At 38.4% G+C, this 17,332-nt stretch overlaps 1 protein-coding gene across 1 annotated transcript in view; it reads right to left on the bottom strand.

The window, feature by feature from the left end:
• The window catches only part of Sec16 (Secretory 16), a 103,179-nt gene extending 86,656 nt beyond the window's left edge, over positions 1-16,523 (bottom strand). Inside the window, 5 exon segments of the mRNA XM_067104937.1 lie at positions 1,923-2,176; positions 4,013-5,933; positions 9,174-12,138; positions 12,659-12,762; positions 16,248-16,523. Of these exon segments, the coding sequence (XP_066961038.1) occupies positions 1,923-2,176; positions 4,013-5,933; positions 9,174-12,138; positions 12,659-12,751 (5,233 nt within the window). The 5' untranslated portion in view covers positions 12,752-12,762; positions 16,248-16,523.
• Positions 16,524-17,332: the final 809 nt, after the last annotated feature.

Here is a 17,332-nt window from a genome sequence, read left to right as displayed (position 1 = left end):
CCGATAGAGGGCGGGGTAGAGGGATCACCTTTTGTAACGATAGCGCTAGCGCGAAATTTGAATACTGCCGTGACGTCAAAGACGACAGCTATATGTAACTACCGGGTAAGTTGTATAAGTGAAAATAAAATTTATGCCAAAGGCCAAGCGCTTGGATGTATGAGGTCATTGGCGCTGAAACAGATATTGACAGTAAGAAGATTTGAAAGGTGTTAACAGGAGGGAAACCTCGCAGTTGCACCATAAAACAACTGTTAGGAGAGGGTGGGAAGTAAGATGGAAGAAACAGAATATGAATGGAGGTACAGGACAAGGAATGAAAGGGTTGCAGCCTTAGGGACCCTACAAAGAACCTTAAATAATGGCTACAGTGGACCCTGTGAGATGCACTGATGACACTATCCCCTACGGGAGTGATTTTTGCCCAAACAATGAACTGTTAAAAGCATCATTCCTGTTATCTGCTCTTTCCAAATACAAAGTATATTCAAACAGTGTCTTTACACTAATCTTCACTTGCAATTCTTGTGATGAAGGGGTAGTAACCCTCAAGAGCCAAGAAATTTGGTATTAAAATAATAATAATAGTCATCAACACCTCCAACGCCAAGTGACACAGAGGACCTCTGTGAAATTTTGCCACTCATCTCTCTCTCTCTCTCTCTCTCTCTCTCTCTCTCTCTCTCTCTCTCTCTCTCTCTCTCTCCTGTCCTTTGTCTTCCACATAACTTCACCCATTTCCTGCCTGTGTATTATTACATAAAACACAAAAGTAATCATGAGACTGTAAAACACAAGAGAGAAACACAAGTGACAAGACAAAACAAAGAAAGAAACAGCAAACAAAAATGAATAAAAGAAGATCACCACATCTAAAGGCAACAGACTAGAAGTAACGTGAAACAGCACCCAGTGTACAGAAAACACATGTAAAACATTTATCAAAACTAATGAACATATTATTATTATTATTTTAGTCTCATGATTACTTTTGTGTGTTATGTAATACTACACAGGCAGGAGATGGGTGAAGTTTTGTGGAAGACAACGCACAGGAGAGAGAGAGAGAGAGAGAGAGAGAGAGAGAGAGAGAGAGAGAGAGAGAGAGAGAGAGAGAGAGAGAGAGTGTTAAGTATACCTTAGTTTAACCGGACCACTGAGCTGATTAACAGCTCTCCTAGGGCTCATTTACTATTGTATCGATTGTACAGAATACGGAAATATCTTGAAATTTATGTACAACTACTACAAATATACACGTTTTTTAGAGTAGTTTGTGCACCTTCTGTCAAGCCCTGCAATATGTTCCTTAAATTTGGTGTTCAAGACACCCCACACCCCAAGTGAATTTCTTTACTTTTTAAAAGTATGGTACCAAAATAAATCAATCATGTTACCAAAACAAAAAAAAATCACCTTGTTACAAAAACGAAAAGTCACCTCCAAAATATACAGAAGTAATACTCAATCAAAAACCACAGCTGGTTTCATATTTCATTACAGTCACAATAACAACATTGAAAAAAAATAATGCAGGACCAACCAAATAACTAAATACTCTAAGAAAAAGTCTACAACATAACACAACGACCCATTGTATTTGCCAAAATAGATAATAAGTCCTTTAAAAGCAATTAACAAAAATATGCAGAAAACGGTATAAATCTGCCAAATTTGCAAAAACTACCAGAAAATCACAGTAACTGGCTGAAACTATAGTAAAATATACAAAAATCGGCCAAAATTTTTCTAAATACGTTGAAAATTTTTCATTTTTCAAAATATTCTCGAGCAAATGAAAACAACATTCATAAGGCTTCAAAGCAATCCTCTTAATATCCTACTAAATAACCAATCTAAAAGAATTATGAATACGAAGAAAGCTGTACAAATCCATAACCAGTATCAAGAATGACACTTACCCCTTTGGCCATAATATCTAGGGTCTCTCCTGGGGTCACGTCCTTCTCGTCCATCTCGCCCATACGACGAATCCCTGTCCCTGTGGGTTCTTGAATATGGGCCATCCCTGTCCCTGTGGTCAGAGTCCCTTGATCGAGAGTCACGGCGGTCATGTCGATCGTAATAATCGTGGCGTGATCGATGCGAGTGGCCAGAGCGATCTCCCTCGTTGTCCAAATTGTTGATGCTGCTTGATCGAGACACCGGCTGGGACCTGGAATGTGATAATGAAGGTATTTGAACGGTCACTGAGAGCTAATAAAAAAGATTTAAATAGTGAAGGTTAATCAAAAGACTTAAAACATGTAGGTTAATCAAAAGATTGAAATAATGTAGTTAATCAAAAGATTTAAATCACATAGGAGGTTCCTCTCCTATGAAAGTACTGTACTGATCAAACTTACAAATATATTTTACCCATGAATGAAAAAAAATTACAGGAGAATTTTACAATCATTTTACTCTTCTTAAATACCTTTCACTGATCTATGTCACCACACACTTTTATGCTAATAAGACTTTTATGGAATCTACTGTTCAATTCATCAGCAACTTCACTTGCTACTCTTTCATACCCTTAAAGATCCTAACTCAAACAGCTGATATGTTTATCATGACTTAAACATCTATTTTCAAATTCATTAGAGCATACCTGAGGCCCAAGTTGGACTGACTTTTCCCTTGTAATTTTCATTCATTCTCTTTGATTTCTTCTCATTTAGCATCCGAATTTTTCTTTGACTTTTTTAGATTTTCATTTCTCAGAGCGAATCCTTTGTGTGAGCCCTTTGCAAGTGTAGCAATGAAGCTCAGTGGTCTAACTGGATAACTTTATATGTACAGTAATAAGAAACAAATGGCAAAGTAACTAGTTCCCCTAATGTAAACCTGAAAACCTGCAAGAATGAATGAATTGATCCTTCAGAGAAAATTAACAAATTATGAAGTCTATACCTGTAAGAATGATTCTTTAACTGGAATCTTTCTGTAACAGAATAATTTTGATAACTCATTATCACTTCCAGTGTGAATTAAACCTTTGTCTTATATCAAGTCTACATAAAATTCCCAAATACTGTACTCTTCTCTCAGCTCACTTGGTATTACTGTACTTATTTACACAATTTATTTACATAAATATTAACAGCGACTGTCCAAAATCAAGAAGCACAGCATTAGGTAGTTAAGTAACATTGCTTCCTAAAAATGATAATAGATTGTGCTGAATACTGAAGCACAGGCAGATTAAAATTAGAAGAGAAAATTGCACTCTTTTTCAAAATCATTATTGGTAAGTGCTCTAGTGGCCTATTTTGTATGTATTCCATCCCTTGTGTCAAATTCTGGAAACAAGCATATAAAACATGCATAACAAAACAAATATAAAACTTTTCCTTAAACAGTGTGTAAAATTACTTGTCAAATATTGGATTAAAAACTCCATAAAATTAGCTCAACAGAATTTTGCTGGGTGAAGGATCACTGGCAGGAACAAATCAACACTGAATTCGTAATAAGCTACAGTATTTTGACTTGTATTTACATAAAGCAATACTATTTGATGAACTCATGAAACCTTATCCCTATGAGATCTTTCCACAGTTCGCAACTTCCTGTTTAACTTGTTTCAAAATAACCATGCTACTCAGAATAGAAAATGAGGTTAATATAATTTATGTTTCACTTTCCAAATCTCAGTCATAAACACACTGGGTAGTTTGGTTAAAGCAACATTTTAATTAACAATCTTATAAGTCTGTTAAACTTCTATACAAATACTTGGATTCAATTAATTTCACAAGCTGGATACTTTACTGTACAAGCTAAACAATAACACAGACCAGAAATAAAAAACTATACCATACAAAATTAATTTTAAAAATTATGACAGGAATTACTCAAAGTAATGTCAAAGAAATAGAGTCCCATTTATGATAATATCTGCAAGTACAAACAGATGAGAGAGCCACCCATGTGCTTGTGGATTACATTCAAATTAATATTACAGGTCTTCCTTAGTCAGAAAACAAGCAAATGAAGATTAACTAACCTGTCATTTCTTCCAAAATATGGATCATCATCATAGCTCCTGTAATCTCTTGACCTGTCCCGATAGTCTCTCCGTTTATCCCTGCTGCTCTCCCTGTGAGAACGATCCTTTTCTTCTTTAATTGGCCTGTCACTGTATCTGTCCAATTCATCCCTGTATGCTCTATCTCTCCTGTCTCTTGACTCATAGTACCTCCTATCACTGTCTTCATCATCTTCGGATTCATGTCGCCACATCCTTCGATCAGAATCATACTTATAATCATAATCCCGATCATAAGATCTCCTGCTGTGAGGAGAATCGTCTCTGTAGTAATCACGGCTACGCTCTCGACTTCTTTCCCGATATCGATCACCACTGCGACTGTCTCGATCTCGAGAATGATCTCTCTCCCAGCGGCCCCCACGATCACTTCTGTGTTCATTCGTTAAGTCAGGCCTACTTCCAGAATTAGCTGACGTGAAATTACGGGAAGCTGGCTCCTCAGATCCAATGGTCTCACTACGTACGGGAGGAACCACCGAAGCACCCTGACCTGATAGATCACTTGTGTATGGGCCATCTGGAGGAGACCTAACTTCAGCTGGTTCCTGTTTAATTCTTACCGGCAGCACTGGCTGTGGATTATCATTACCTGTCACAACTCTTTCTGATGGCATGGATGGGACAACAGATGGTGCCTGGTAAGTTGAAGAAGATGCACTTTCTCCTTTGCTCGATTCACCAGGAACCATTCGACTGAAGTTGGGAGTTTCAGTTTTGTTCTGAGAGCCATCACCCCTAGGCTCATTCAGAGAGCGCGAAGACCTGGAGAGATCAAGGACCCCAGGGGTTGCTGCAGGGGGAGCAGTATTTGGTTGTGACTGCATCTTTGGCAATACTACAGAAGACTGAGAATGAATATTATGAGCAACTGGAGGATCAGGCTGGTTCCAACTAACCTGAGGTGGATTTACAGTTGCACAGGGAGGCTCCATCTCTGGATGCGCTTCTTGTATCATGCCAGGAACCACTAAGGGGATGGGATTATTGGGAACAGATGGAACATTGCTTGAGGTCGTTGAAGGCATGGAGACAGAGGCATCAGACATCCCAGGATTAGCCTCCTGAGATGATTGTACCACAGGTGCAGTTTCAATAGATGGAGCAGCTACTGCCAGCTTAACATTAGAAGTTAAGTTTTCTGAGCTAGTCCATAATGGCACAGCATTTCTCTCAGCACTAAGGGGTTGTTCGTTATTATCTGGGGGCATTTCTAAGTTGGCACTTGCATCATCAGAAAAACTAGAATTGGCTCTTGGAGTCGAAAACGGTTGAGTTTGAGGGACTGCAGTAGTTTGAGCAGGCTTTCCTGAAGGTGGCTGAAATGGACTACCTTTCCTCGCTCTAAAATTAGTAACTGAACCCAATGGCCCTGATTTTGGAGGAGGAGCAACTGGGTTATTTGCAGGAGGTGCTGTAGGATCAATGCTACCATCAGCTGGCAATGAAGGTGGGGCAGCTCTGCTACTGGCACTCTGAACATTACCAGAAGACAAGGAATCGGCTGCTTGGTCATGTGAAATGGCTTGACAAGTGTTTGACTGTGGTGTAGTCATCCTTACCTCCTCACCTAATGGAACCTCCTGGTTCTGGCCTAGTAATGAATGGGATGACTGAGTTGACCGATTAGAATAAGCAGAGTGCACCGAATGTGATGATCGAACAGAATGAACAGAATGGGCAGACTGATTGGAGGCAGGTCTCTCTGGATAAGAATGGGTAGATGGGGGGCGAACAGGTTGGGATGGCACAAGAGCAGGTTGTGAAGCAACGGAGTGAGCTGACTGAGTGGAGGATGGTCGATCTAACATTTCTGATGAAGAATGTCTAAAATCTCCTTGTGGCTCTTCCATTATGTGACTTCCAATGTCTGCTGCAGCTGAAAATAAGTGGGGAAAAAGAGGGTCACAAGAATGAATTAGAGTGACAATCAGAATTTAAGACAAAAATAATGTAAAGATAACAAATGATACAAGCAAAAATTTACCTTATTAAGTTAAATGGTTAAGAACAGATGAAAAACAGCACTGTTACAATACAATCATGTTGCTATATAAAACTTAAGTCCATCTACTATGCCACTATCCGTCCCCCCCAAAAAAAATTATATAAACAAGAGGTCAAACTTATCAACAGCAATGTCTTCAAACTGAATTTTACTTGTATGGAGTTTTCTTCAGCTCTGCCCTTTCTCAAGGATTTTCTGGACCTTCCTATTGGTCTAATCCTGTTACTTCATGACACGTTCTTTCTAACCAAAATCATTTATGCCACATCATGGTCAGCGATGAACCTCAAACTCAAAAGTCTTTGTTCACAAAAAAAGAACACACACTCATGACACTAGTGTAATTGGAACCACACAACCACAAGCTGGCAACAGGTCTAAAGAGTACTTGGCAACTTGTTTTCTTCAGCACAGTTAACAGTGTATTCTTTTCTTTTAATTTTTGTTAATCTATTTCTGTTCTTCACTGCTGTGCTCTTTAGTTAGTGGATGAAAGAAGTGTGAAATGAAGTGCTGAATTTCAAACTTATCTTGCCAAGTTTCCTATTCACTAGCAACTGAAAATAATTACACACTCCTCTTTTCCTGCATCATACTCTTGAAGTAGTATGCAACAAATATTTATGTTAACCCTTTCATTTTCATTTCTGATAGTCAGCAAAGGACAAGATGTCTTGTGTGTGTGTGTGTGTGTGTGTGTGTGTGTGTGTGTGTGTGTGTGTGTGTGTGTGTGTGTGTGTGTGTGTGTGTGTGTGTGTGTGTGTGTGTGTGTGTGTGTGTGTGTGTGTGTGTGTGTGTGTGTGTGTTGACTGAATTGGTTTGTCATCCATTTTTGATGCTCTGATCTTTGTTCTGTGCTTACCTGGTATCAACAATGTTTTGTTACCCCTGGGTAGGGCCAACATGCTTAGCATGATTCATCACTGATTGTCACAGGTAGTGCCTCTTGAAATGGGAAGTGGGTATCGAGACTATAACTTAAGAAAGAACAATGTTTTTTTGACACATATACAAGATTGGTCAGTAGTTGAGCATATGCAGGTATAGAGTGTATGTCTTCTAATATTATTGGCCTTTACAAGGCACTAATATTAATGGCCTTGACAAGGCATATACTACAGTGAAAACATGTAACACACACAAGGAAGACACCCATTTTCATAACATAAAAAGCCAGTTTTATCCCTACCCTTCTGCAACAAAATCATCATGCATCAAGAACTTGGGATAACATTATCATCATCATTCAAAAGACATACCCTATTCACATGGAACAAGCTCACAGATTAGCAGAAAAATGGGCAACACTTTGAGATTCGGGGTTCTTCTTGCTCATTAAATGTATGCAGAGTAACAAAGATTACATTAATTATAACTACCAAGTTTGCAACTTTGTTGCAAATAATCCTCAAAGGATTTAAATATTTATCTTGGCAACAGAGAATTCTCTTAGGCTACAATATCCAATTTACAAAAATAATTGTCGGTAATAAGCATCAATAAGAGGACAGACATCAGTCTAGTAATAAAGTTCTATTCGAATTCTTGGGAATAAGATTTCTTAAGAGTCAAAACAAGACAATAACAAGATAATGCAGAAGGCAGAAAACCTTTGAGGACCGAAAGAAGCATTACCTTTCATCTCAAAATGCTCTTCATGACAATCTATCCTGCACAGGAATTTCAAGGTTCTTTGTTTATACATGCATATGCAAATATGTACTAAATTGATACCACAGAAGATCATTACCTGAAGTTCTGTGTTCAGGCTAATAGGTTTTGTTACTCTGTGGGAGAATCATGCTTACTAAAATCAGTTTGGATAATGGTGTGTTTACAGAAATTAAAAACTAGCAAAAAGTGGGATTGAGGAAAATATAAGCAAATGGCCAAAAGTCTTCATAAAAGAAGTCGAGCATATCAGAAAGCCAGAAAAAATCAAGGATATCAAGAGAATGTGAAAGCAGCAAGCAATAATTTGCAAAGCATTACAGTTATCCTAATGAAAATTAGGTTATGAAATGCATGCAAATTTTAAGACATGCAATACAAAATTGCAATGACACTACAGCATCACCTAATTACTAGGAATTAGGAATAAAGGAAACCCTGCCATTCACATATCTGAACATAGCTTAGGCTAATTAACTTCTATAATTCAATGCATCCTGTTTTTAAATCATTACAAAAATGCCATGTTATCTGGGAAATACGAAAAACCAAATCTTGTTAAGAAAGAACAGAAATTGCAAGAAAAATTTAGACATGACCTGTTCCAAAAACTATTCCAGATAGTCAAAATGTTCATACTGCAATAACAATCCAAAGATATATTTAAACTGTAACAATCTTGAAACGTACCACAGCCTACATAAATCATCAGTCCATGAATATACCTTCAAATGACTTTCAGATGTCAATGCTTGATTAACTTTAGTCTATCAATAACTGCTATAGTTTTGTTAACTTTGACATCAAAAATACTTTACAACAATGGGGTAAAATCTAAATACAGTAAACTTCCATATTTGCAGGGGATGTGTACCGCACACCCCCGCGAATTGCTAAAATCCGCTAATACTTAAAACCCCTCTAAAAACATTCAGAACTGCCTATTCTGACTGTTTAAACATAGGAAAAACCCTCTAAAAATGCTTATACCTGAGTATTTTAATACTTATATCACGAAAAGTGCATTTAGTCATGAAAATGATATGAAAATACAGTAATTAGTGAATATTTCTCAGTGAAAATACCGTGAATGGGCGAATTTTCCGCAAATAATGGGTAGATACGTTCCACAGAGAAACCCACGAATACGTGAGTCCGCGAATACAGGGGGTTTACTGTATAATGATTTACATACTTAGCCACTCCTAAATTTTTTCTACTATTAACCAGTGATTATGCAATAACAGAATTATCAGTTAAATTCAAGGTTGAAATGGTTACAAACAAGTAACATATAAGTACAGTACAATTCTGATCACACAAGATATAATCCTAATATTTTTAAGTACTCGTGATCCCAAAGCTGAAATTACTCCACAATATCAAAGGTTTGCTCCTGCTCAAACATTCCCCTCCCCTGAAAGCAACCTTGAAACTAACCTGGATTGCTAGCAGACATTTCAGACACTGACGATGCGCCATCAGGAATTCTTGATACCATAGGATCTGGTAATTCAGAGGTAGGTTGTTCTGGTTCATCTATGACTTCCTGGTTTAAACCTTGATACTGATGGTACACGTGATGCTGATTTGCTTGATAAGATGAATAATGATATGCTGGGTCTTGCAAAGGTATATGGTGACCGTCAGACCCCTCGGCAGAAACTGCCTCAGGAGCAGAAGTGTGTGGACTAGGCACTGGCTCCGGATGTGAATAGTGATTATGGTCTGTCTGAGGATTTGGAAGAGCTGGAGGGTGAGGACTTGGTGTCAATCTAGCGTGAGAATCGGCCTTTTCCGGAGATGGACTTATTTCATGTCCACTCTGGCTATGTACATTACGTAGCTCTTGGTTATGCTCTGCTCTACTTGTTTTTTCCACAGTGGGAGGGCACTGCACATTATGCTGAGATTCATTTTCTTGCTCCGACCTACCCTGATTAGTATGCCAATGTGGGTGTGCCTGTGCTTCTTGTGGCATCTGATAAACTCCTGGCTGCATGTGGTAACCAGAATACTGATAAGGGTCTTCCATGTGTTGAGGCTGAGTTGCACATTCTCCCACGCCAGTATGCCCATAATGATCGTAAGTAGAACTTGGTTGTTCCTTATTTTCTTGTGTTACAGATTCCATAACTTCACTAGACTGATCATGTTTGCTAGAAGGATCAATTGGAGTATCTTCATTCCAACTATTTACCCACCCTGAACCCTCTTGCTGGGCCATATCGTGTGGGCATTCATTTACCTTTTCTTGTTCATACTGGTATCCTTCTGCAACTACTGTCTCTTGCTGGTACCTCTGTTGCTGAATATCAATATTATCATGAGCATGTTCAGCTTCAGCTGGAGGATGATTCAAGGTCTCGGAAACATCTGGTAACTGATGAGCAGAGTTAAAATTAGCTGGCGGCTGTAAAGATTCCTGATTATGCTGATGTTCCCCAGAATGTTCCTCTGTTTTTACATTCTTTTCTGATGTTCCTACGTCCTGAACAGTAGAACTCTCTGCTTCCCACCCATCTCCCCATCCATCATCATCCCAAGTTTCACCCATGGCAGGGCCAGGAGCTGCAGAAGCTGGTGCTGGGACTTCTTCACTCCTTACGATACCTGCACTGGTTTCCAGAGAATGCCGAGCTGTGGATGTGGTATCTGTTTCCATTACTGAAATTTGTTCTGACAATTCTGTGTGTGTCTGCAGATTATCATGGTGACCTACAGAGCTTTCAGATGTGGCCACAGAATCAATCATGGAAACCTGAGCATTATGAGGATGATCATCTAGTCTAACTTCCATTTCAGAAGTATCCCAGCCCCAGGAGTCTTGCTTTACGTGAGTGGAAGCAATATTGGGTGAACTTGAGACCTGGCCTGATTCAGAAACTGCAGCATGATGGCTTGTCACTTCAGAAGAGGTTACAGCAGCAGTATTGATGTCATTTCCAGCTTCTTTTTTATGCCCTAGACCATCATCCCACTGGTGGTTCCCCTGATGCATTTGATACGACTGTCCATGATCTTCCTGTTGTGCAGGCATTCTTTCTGCATCTGTTGGTGCAACAGATTGCTCAGCAATGTGTGTGGCCTCAAGCATTTCCTGCTGCTGATGTTGCTGATCTCCTGACTCCCAGTCAGGCCAGCCATCCCCAGCAGTGTCTCTATTTACAGCCTTTTGAGAAAGGTCATTAGCTAATGAAGATAATCCAGGATCAGTTTGATTTTCTTGAATTACCTCCTGAGCACCTGTACTTGGAGGAGCAGAACTTTCAGGTTGTAGTGCCATAGGCTGCTGCCGTGGTTGTTGCTGTTCGTAAGTACTTTGGCCTTGCTCTTCCTTTCTTGCAGCATCCCAGTCATCATTACCCCAACCCCACGCATCTGCTTCAGTAGCTGGAGCTGGCTGCATTGGACCCTGTTGCTGCTGCTGCTGTTGCCGTTGTTCCACTGGTGGCTGTTGCTGCTGTTCCACTGCTGTTTGCTGCTGTTCCACTGCTGTTTGCTGCTGATTATTATGTTGCTGCACTGCATTATTCTCGCTATTATACTGTTGATACGGTTGTTGATAATAGTTTTGCTGATCAACAGGATATTGTTGTGAATGCTGGATGTTTTGCTGCTGCTGCTGTTCTTTATACTGCTGTTCCTGGTTCTGCAGCTGTTCATATTGTAATTGCTGTTGCTGCTGCTGCTGTAAATTTGAGTACGCATCATGTTGATAATTCTGCTGAAGCTGACTATGCTGCTGCTGTTGATACTGCTGTTGTGTAGGGTACTGTTGCTGCTGTGTTTGATATTGTTGTTGTTGTTGCTGCTGGTTGTAATGTTGCTCTTGCCTGCCATAATTAGCTGGTTTATTGTTATTCTTGTAAGCCTCATTTTGGGACCAATCATCTCCCCAATTGTCATTCGCCCAATCATCATTTCCATTCTGGCTGTTGCCATTTACGTACTGTGGCTGCGAGTTGGCAGAAAACTGCTGATGCTGCGAAGTTGCATAAACGGCCGAATTATTCACTGCATGCTGATTATTGTGTACTGCATTTGAGGATGGTTTGGCAAATTGTTGCTGCTGAGAAGTATGCTGCAGCTGTTGCGGATAAGCCTGAGGTTGGTGGTTATACTGAGGCACAGGCGGCTGAGAAGGCTGTTGGCTTAGAGCATGCGAGTGTTGTTGCTGATTTAGCTGATGCTGTTGATTTAATTGTTGTTGTGAAGTAAAACCTTGATTACTGTTATTAGACCATGGGTCAGTTTCTCCCCAGTTCCAGGAACTGTCTGCATTCTCATTACCCCAGCCTGCTGCATTAGGCGCTTGCTGCAGTTGAACTGGTTGCCGTGGAGGAGGCTGTCCGGGTGTCATGGGAGTTTGATATGGCTGTGGTGGTGGCCTGCCCCATCCTCCCTGAAATTAATACTCTTTTAAGATACACAGTCAATTAGCCTATGCAGTTTTCAATAATATAATAAAAATAGTATCCATATTCTTGGGTTTCAGTTTCCTTGTTTAAAGTTACTGTACTCAGCAGCACACCATAGTTCATTTAATTTTTACCTTCTACTTGTTCAAGCAAATTATTTACAATATTTTATTGTTGTTACTTATACGGTACATTAAAGTTTATACAAATTTGACAGAACAATCAACTATACAGCACTCTTTCTTTGTCTTTGTTTGCCTTACTAATTTCACAAAAAGGCATTTTATTCTGCAGAAGTTTACCATTGATTTTCAGTTCATTCTGTAAGAATTTACAATAGTTATCAAAAATAATAACCAAGCACCAACCAACTATGAAAGAATTACTATCTGAGCAATTTTCAAATGGAAACAAATACTAAAACCAATACTGAGATGTATTTATGAAGAAACGCAATGCCTTTGTACTCCACAAAACATCTGAGTAACTCATGTTAAGACTTACTGATGGTTGAACTGGAGCTGACTGACCCTGGGAATTTTGTTGATAAGTACTAGCACCAACTCTATGACCACCTTTCAGTCTATTACGGAACATCGCTCTGACATCTGAAAATACAAAACAATTATGTATAATAATGCAAATCAAATCAAATAAGAGAGACACTAGGAGTAAAACAAAATTAGGACTGTCAATAATAAAATAGCTATTTTAAATTCATATAATACAACCAGTTAGTCTTACTGGGAATCACAATTTATTTCATAACATTCAGGTATTACCCATTTAGATTCTTCCATTTACATTTTCATATGAACAATCCACAGCTAACTTGTGGTACATAATACTGTTGGGTGAAAAATCTGGATTCTTTGCAGACTCTTAAGTAGGGCTCTACCTACACTGTCACCCAATACGAAGACCATCTTCCAATCTACCAATTCTGCTTGAGGCCTGACAATTTTGCTGGGTTGTTTTTACAAACATTTCAAAACTAAAAGATAACAGCATCAATAAAAATCCACATAATCCCACATTTGATACCTGTTGTAGGATAAATTTTACTTTTCACACTTCTAACCTATGAAGTTGCTATTGACTGTACATTGATCCTCCTAGTCACATTCACCAATCTATTCCAGCTTGTGCACTGTAATACAACCAAGGACCCCTTAACCTCTCAGTTCCACAATGCTGTATAAATAACTAACAGAACTCTAGGTCAGGTTAGGCTGGGCAGTCTTGCAGGTCAACAGGTTAGGTTAGGTGGGGTGGTCTAGCGGGGCGACCCCTTTAAGCCAGGGAAGACCAAGCACCCAAGTAAGAATATACCCTTGTAATTTCCATACCCACATGTGCATATTCCATATTGTTTTCCTTATGAATTGTTAAGGGATTAGACACATCAAATATATATTTTTCATACTGTTTACTTCAAAATTCTTACAATTTTTACTATCCCTAATGGTGCAATTTACTCTTTTATTTTAGTTTTCTGCCACCCAAAAAACTCATTTGGCCACTAAGGTCACCAGTCAAAGAAATGGTAGATGTAGAGGTAGGGCTTAAAATTTTGTGCACTACAAAACTTTTTGCAATTTTCATAATACATCAATTTATGAAATTACATAATTAATGATATATACCATACACCATGACTATCCTGACTTCCAAACAGCAGAGAGAGTGATATCTGAGGAAAGTTGGGACAAGATGACAACAATGAGGAAACATAAATGTTTGCTTACACACTGCTCAGCATACCAGATTTTATAGCATTATGACTGTACATTCCTTTCAATGATTATAGGAATCCTCCAAGAAGCCTAATACTGACCATTTGGCGGCAATAATTAGGCAATAATTATCTAAGACACTACTGTACACCTATATTTAATTATCTATGACACTGGCTTTTTATTATTGTGAATTAAACAACTGTAAACACATATCAAGTTGACTATTAACACAATATTCAAATTGTTAGAGTTGAAAACTTGATCTGTTAAGGGTCATCACCAAATGTTTTTCTTCCAACCCGACTTTTTCTTTAACATCATTTTATTCTCAAGCCTTACTGTACTGTGCAGTCCGCATGGACGGCACTTTAGTTTTCACAAATCTTTTCAAAGCCCCTACAGAAAAAACATGTCACCAACAAGAGAATCACATGCTTAATGCATTTCTAGGGTCTTCCATGGGATTATAACTTGAACCAGTGTAACATACAAAAGCACTAGCCTATGTGAAGTTCTTGAAATGCAATTGAAGTAATGTTTAAATTATGGAGGAGATGACAGGTTCCACACTGGTGATTAAATGCTCAGATTGGCAGATCACTTCTGTTAATGATAAACTAACCATGTAAAACTGGCTAAGACATTTCACAGACTTTTTGCAAGTATTGCAGACTCTGAACTTTATGTCTGATGGGATCACCATCCACTGCTGTGGAGTGCCACTTGAAAATTGTAAATCAAAATGCACAAGAAATCTGATGAGGTGCACAAAAGATTCGAAGATCCAAAGTCTTACCATAGAAGCAGGAAAACATAAGAGCAAGTAGTTGGAACCAATAAATGGTAGAAAATGCATAAAATATATGATACTGGCTACTCAGAGAAACACGCGATTAGGCCTAAGCCTAGATTAAGTATTTGGCACGAAAAATAATCAGTAAAACAAAAGATGGTAACCATTTCTGTAAGAGTAAATTTGTTATTTCTAAGCAACAACTCCACATGAACTATTGCCTTGGAAATTAATTTTTCTTTTACTTTTAGTGTTGCTGACGAAGGAGGTGGTGGTGATTATTGTCAATTATTATTAACCTCACATCTACCCAACATGGTTGGGGACCCTTTGGGAAAGCAGGGTTTGGAAAAACGTTGGGAGAGAGACCGGACCTACATTTTGTTGTTATGGAATGGTTCCATGCACGCACAAGTTATTAGGGAGCCATGTGTCTAAGAAGGGACTGGCTAAGGAAACCTATTATAAAAGGAACTATACTAACCTAACGTACCCTAACCTAACCTAGCAGACCGTGTTACTTAGCCGGCACCCGGATCCCCCGGTGAAGTAAATTCCACTTTTTACCAAAATGGCCCTATAATACTGTGCATGCGCGACAGCATAACAGGATAGCCAGCATACAACTTCTGAGGTTAATTAAAGGCTAATTGCAATCGACCAACAAAAAATAATGATAAATTCTTGATAAGCAATCAAAATACTATAGGAAAAATCAATGGTATTTATAAATCAAATTCCAAAGTAACACCCCATGCAGAGATACTGCTAAGTTCTAGTTCTACCATAAATTTACTGTAGATTTGAGCACGAGTTTTGTGCTAATCATGTTAAATGAGGCCTAAGATCACAGCATGAAGAAAATATCCTATCACAAATTCTAATAGTTAAAAGTAAAATACCAATATTACACGTAATTACCGAATGTAAATCCTAAATATGTGTATAACAAACTAAGCTAACACAGCTACCCTGCCTGGGGTATCTCACCTTAGGGTTAGCCTAGGCCTATCCATACAACAGAATCATTCGTTTTCAGACTAGCCAACACCTATAATTCCAGCAGGCCTAATGCTTAAAATGCACATTATTCAATGTTTTATGTTTTTAGAGAATAAATAGCCTAAACCATTTGATCTTTGAAAGATAATTAAAGAAGTTGACTTAGCATACCGTAGGTCTAAGACGACCAGCCCAGGCCTCCGTCACTGACACCCACGAAAACACAAAGGGGTTTCCACAGACCGAAATTCCCGGACTGTACAACACTTACAAGTTAACACATACGCTTTCACAGGTCACGGCAACGTTAAATATAAGGTCACAGGTCGGTTTGCATGTAAGTTGAGGTTCCTGGCGGTTAAGAAAGTGACAATCTGGTCCCCCTTTCGTCTGCAGACGAAGCAGCTGATCACCTTTACCTTGTGGAATTCGTCACTTTTTTCCGACTTTCCTTCGGTATTTAACGGATAATCTCACACTTATTGATAAATAACAACATTATGGATTGATAATAATATACTTTAAATGTTTTCAAGCCACTGGAAGCGGCGAAACTTACTTAAATACAAAAATTAGCCAGAAGGCCGGACAGCCATATTATGGGTTTTACGTGTACTAGGGAGCTACGTTCGAACGCCTTGAACTAACTTTTTATGTTCGGCAAAACACGACAAATTTTCTACGTTTAAAATTTATTTATACGACAAAGTCCATTCTAATATATTAATAAATATATTAATAAAACTCTATAGATAATATATTTTCACGAAAATTTAATTCGGGCGTTACATTGTTGATTCGCATTTACTCGGTATACCAATCGAACAGAGTTGTCAAAAGTTGGAGTAACAACTAAGACGATGGTTCATTTCTGAGTTCGTATTTTAATGGAAAACGTTCAGTTTGCTCTGTGTCATATTTTTATTCCTTAAATTTGCCTCTGTTAAATACTATAATGATAAATTATTAAACTGAAGAGTGTAATGGTATGTATCGTTACTGTATGCCTAAAATAACTTGACCCAAATAACATTTAAAAGGCTAGGAATGACTATGTTTTTTAACTATACTTCAAATGTTCGATATAAAGAAATGTCTTCTATTTATTAAAGTAGAAAAGATGCCCATTAAAACTCTCCATTTCTCTTTTTAGTTTAAAAAACATAAATAACTGAATACTGCTACAGTCATTAACTATATAAACGTGGATGAGCCCCGTGTAGAAAACTTCCACATCTCTCTCTCTCACACACACATACAACATACATACACACAAAAGAGTTATCACATGGGGAGTTATTCATAGCTATCCTGCATGTACCCTTGTGCTTACTGGAGATTAAAGCCCTTTACCTTATCAAACTTACTTTGCTTCATTACGTTTATAGGCGCATTTTTGCACCTTCCTTTCCAACTTCAGATTCTGTTATCTTATCTTTTTTTCAACCAAATAATGACCACATATACCTCCAGCCACTTCTATTCTCACCCTTACTCCCATCAACTTACTCTTCTAGCCACTCTGTACAGAGATATAATCTAACAAACTCTTATTCACACCACATTCTCTTTCCCAAGTAGGCCTATGTTTATGGATAATCTTCACTGAAAACCATGTTTTCCTAACAGTCAAGCCTTTTTCCA

This window comes from Macrobrachium rosenbergii, chromosome 6 (genome assembly GCF_040412425.1).
Source record: "Macrobrachium rosenbergii isolate ZJJX-2024 chromosome 6, ASM4041242v1, whole genome shotgun sequence".
Classification (NCBI taxonomy): Eukaryota; Metazoa; Arthropoda; class Malacostraca; order Decapoda; family Palaemonidae; genus Macrobrachium; species Macrobrachium rosenbergii.
Note: the sequence above shows the minus strand (reverse complement) of the source record. Positions and strands in the feature narration are given on the sequence as shown.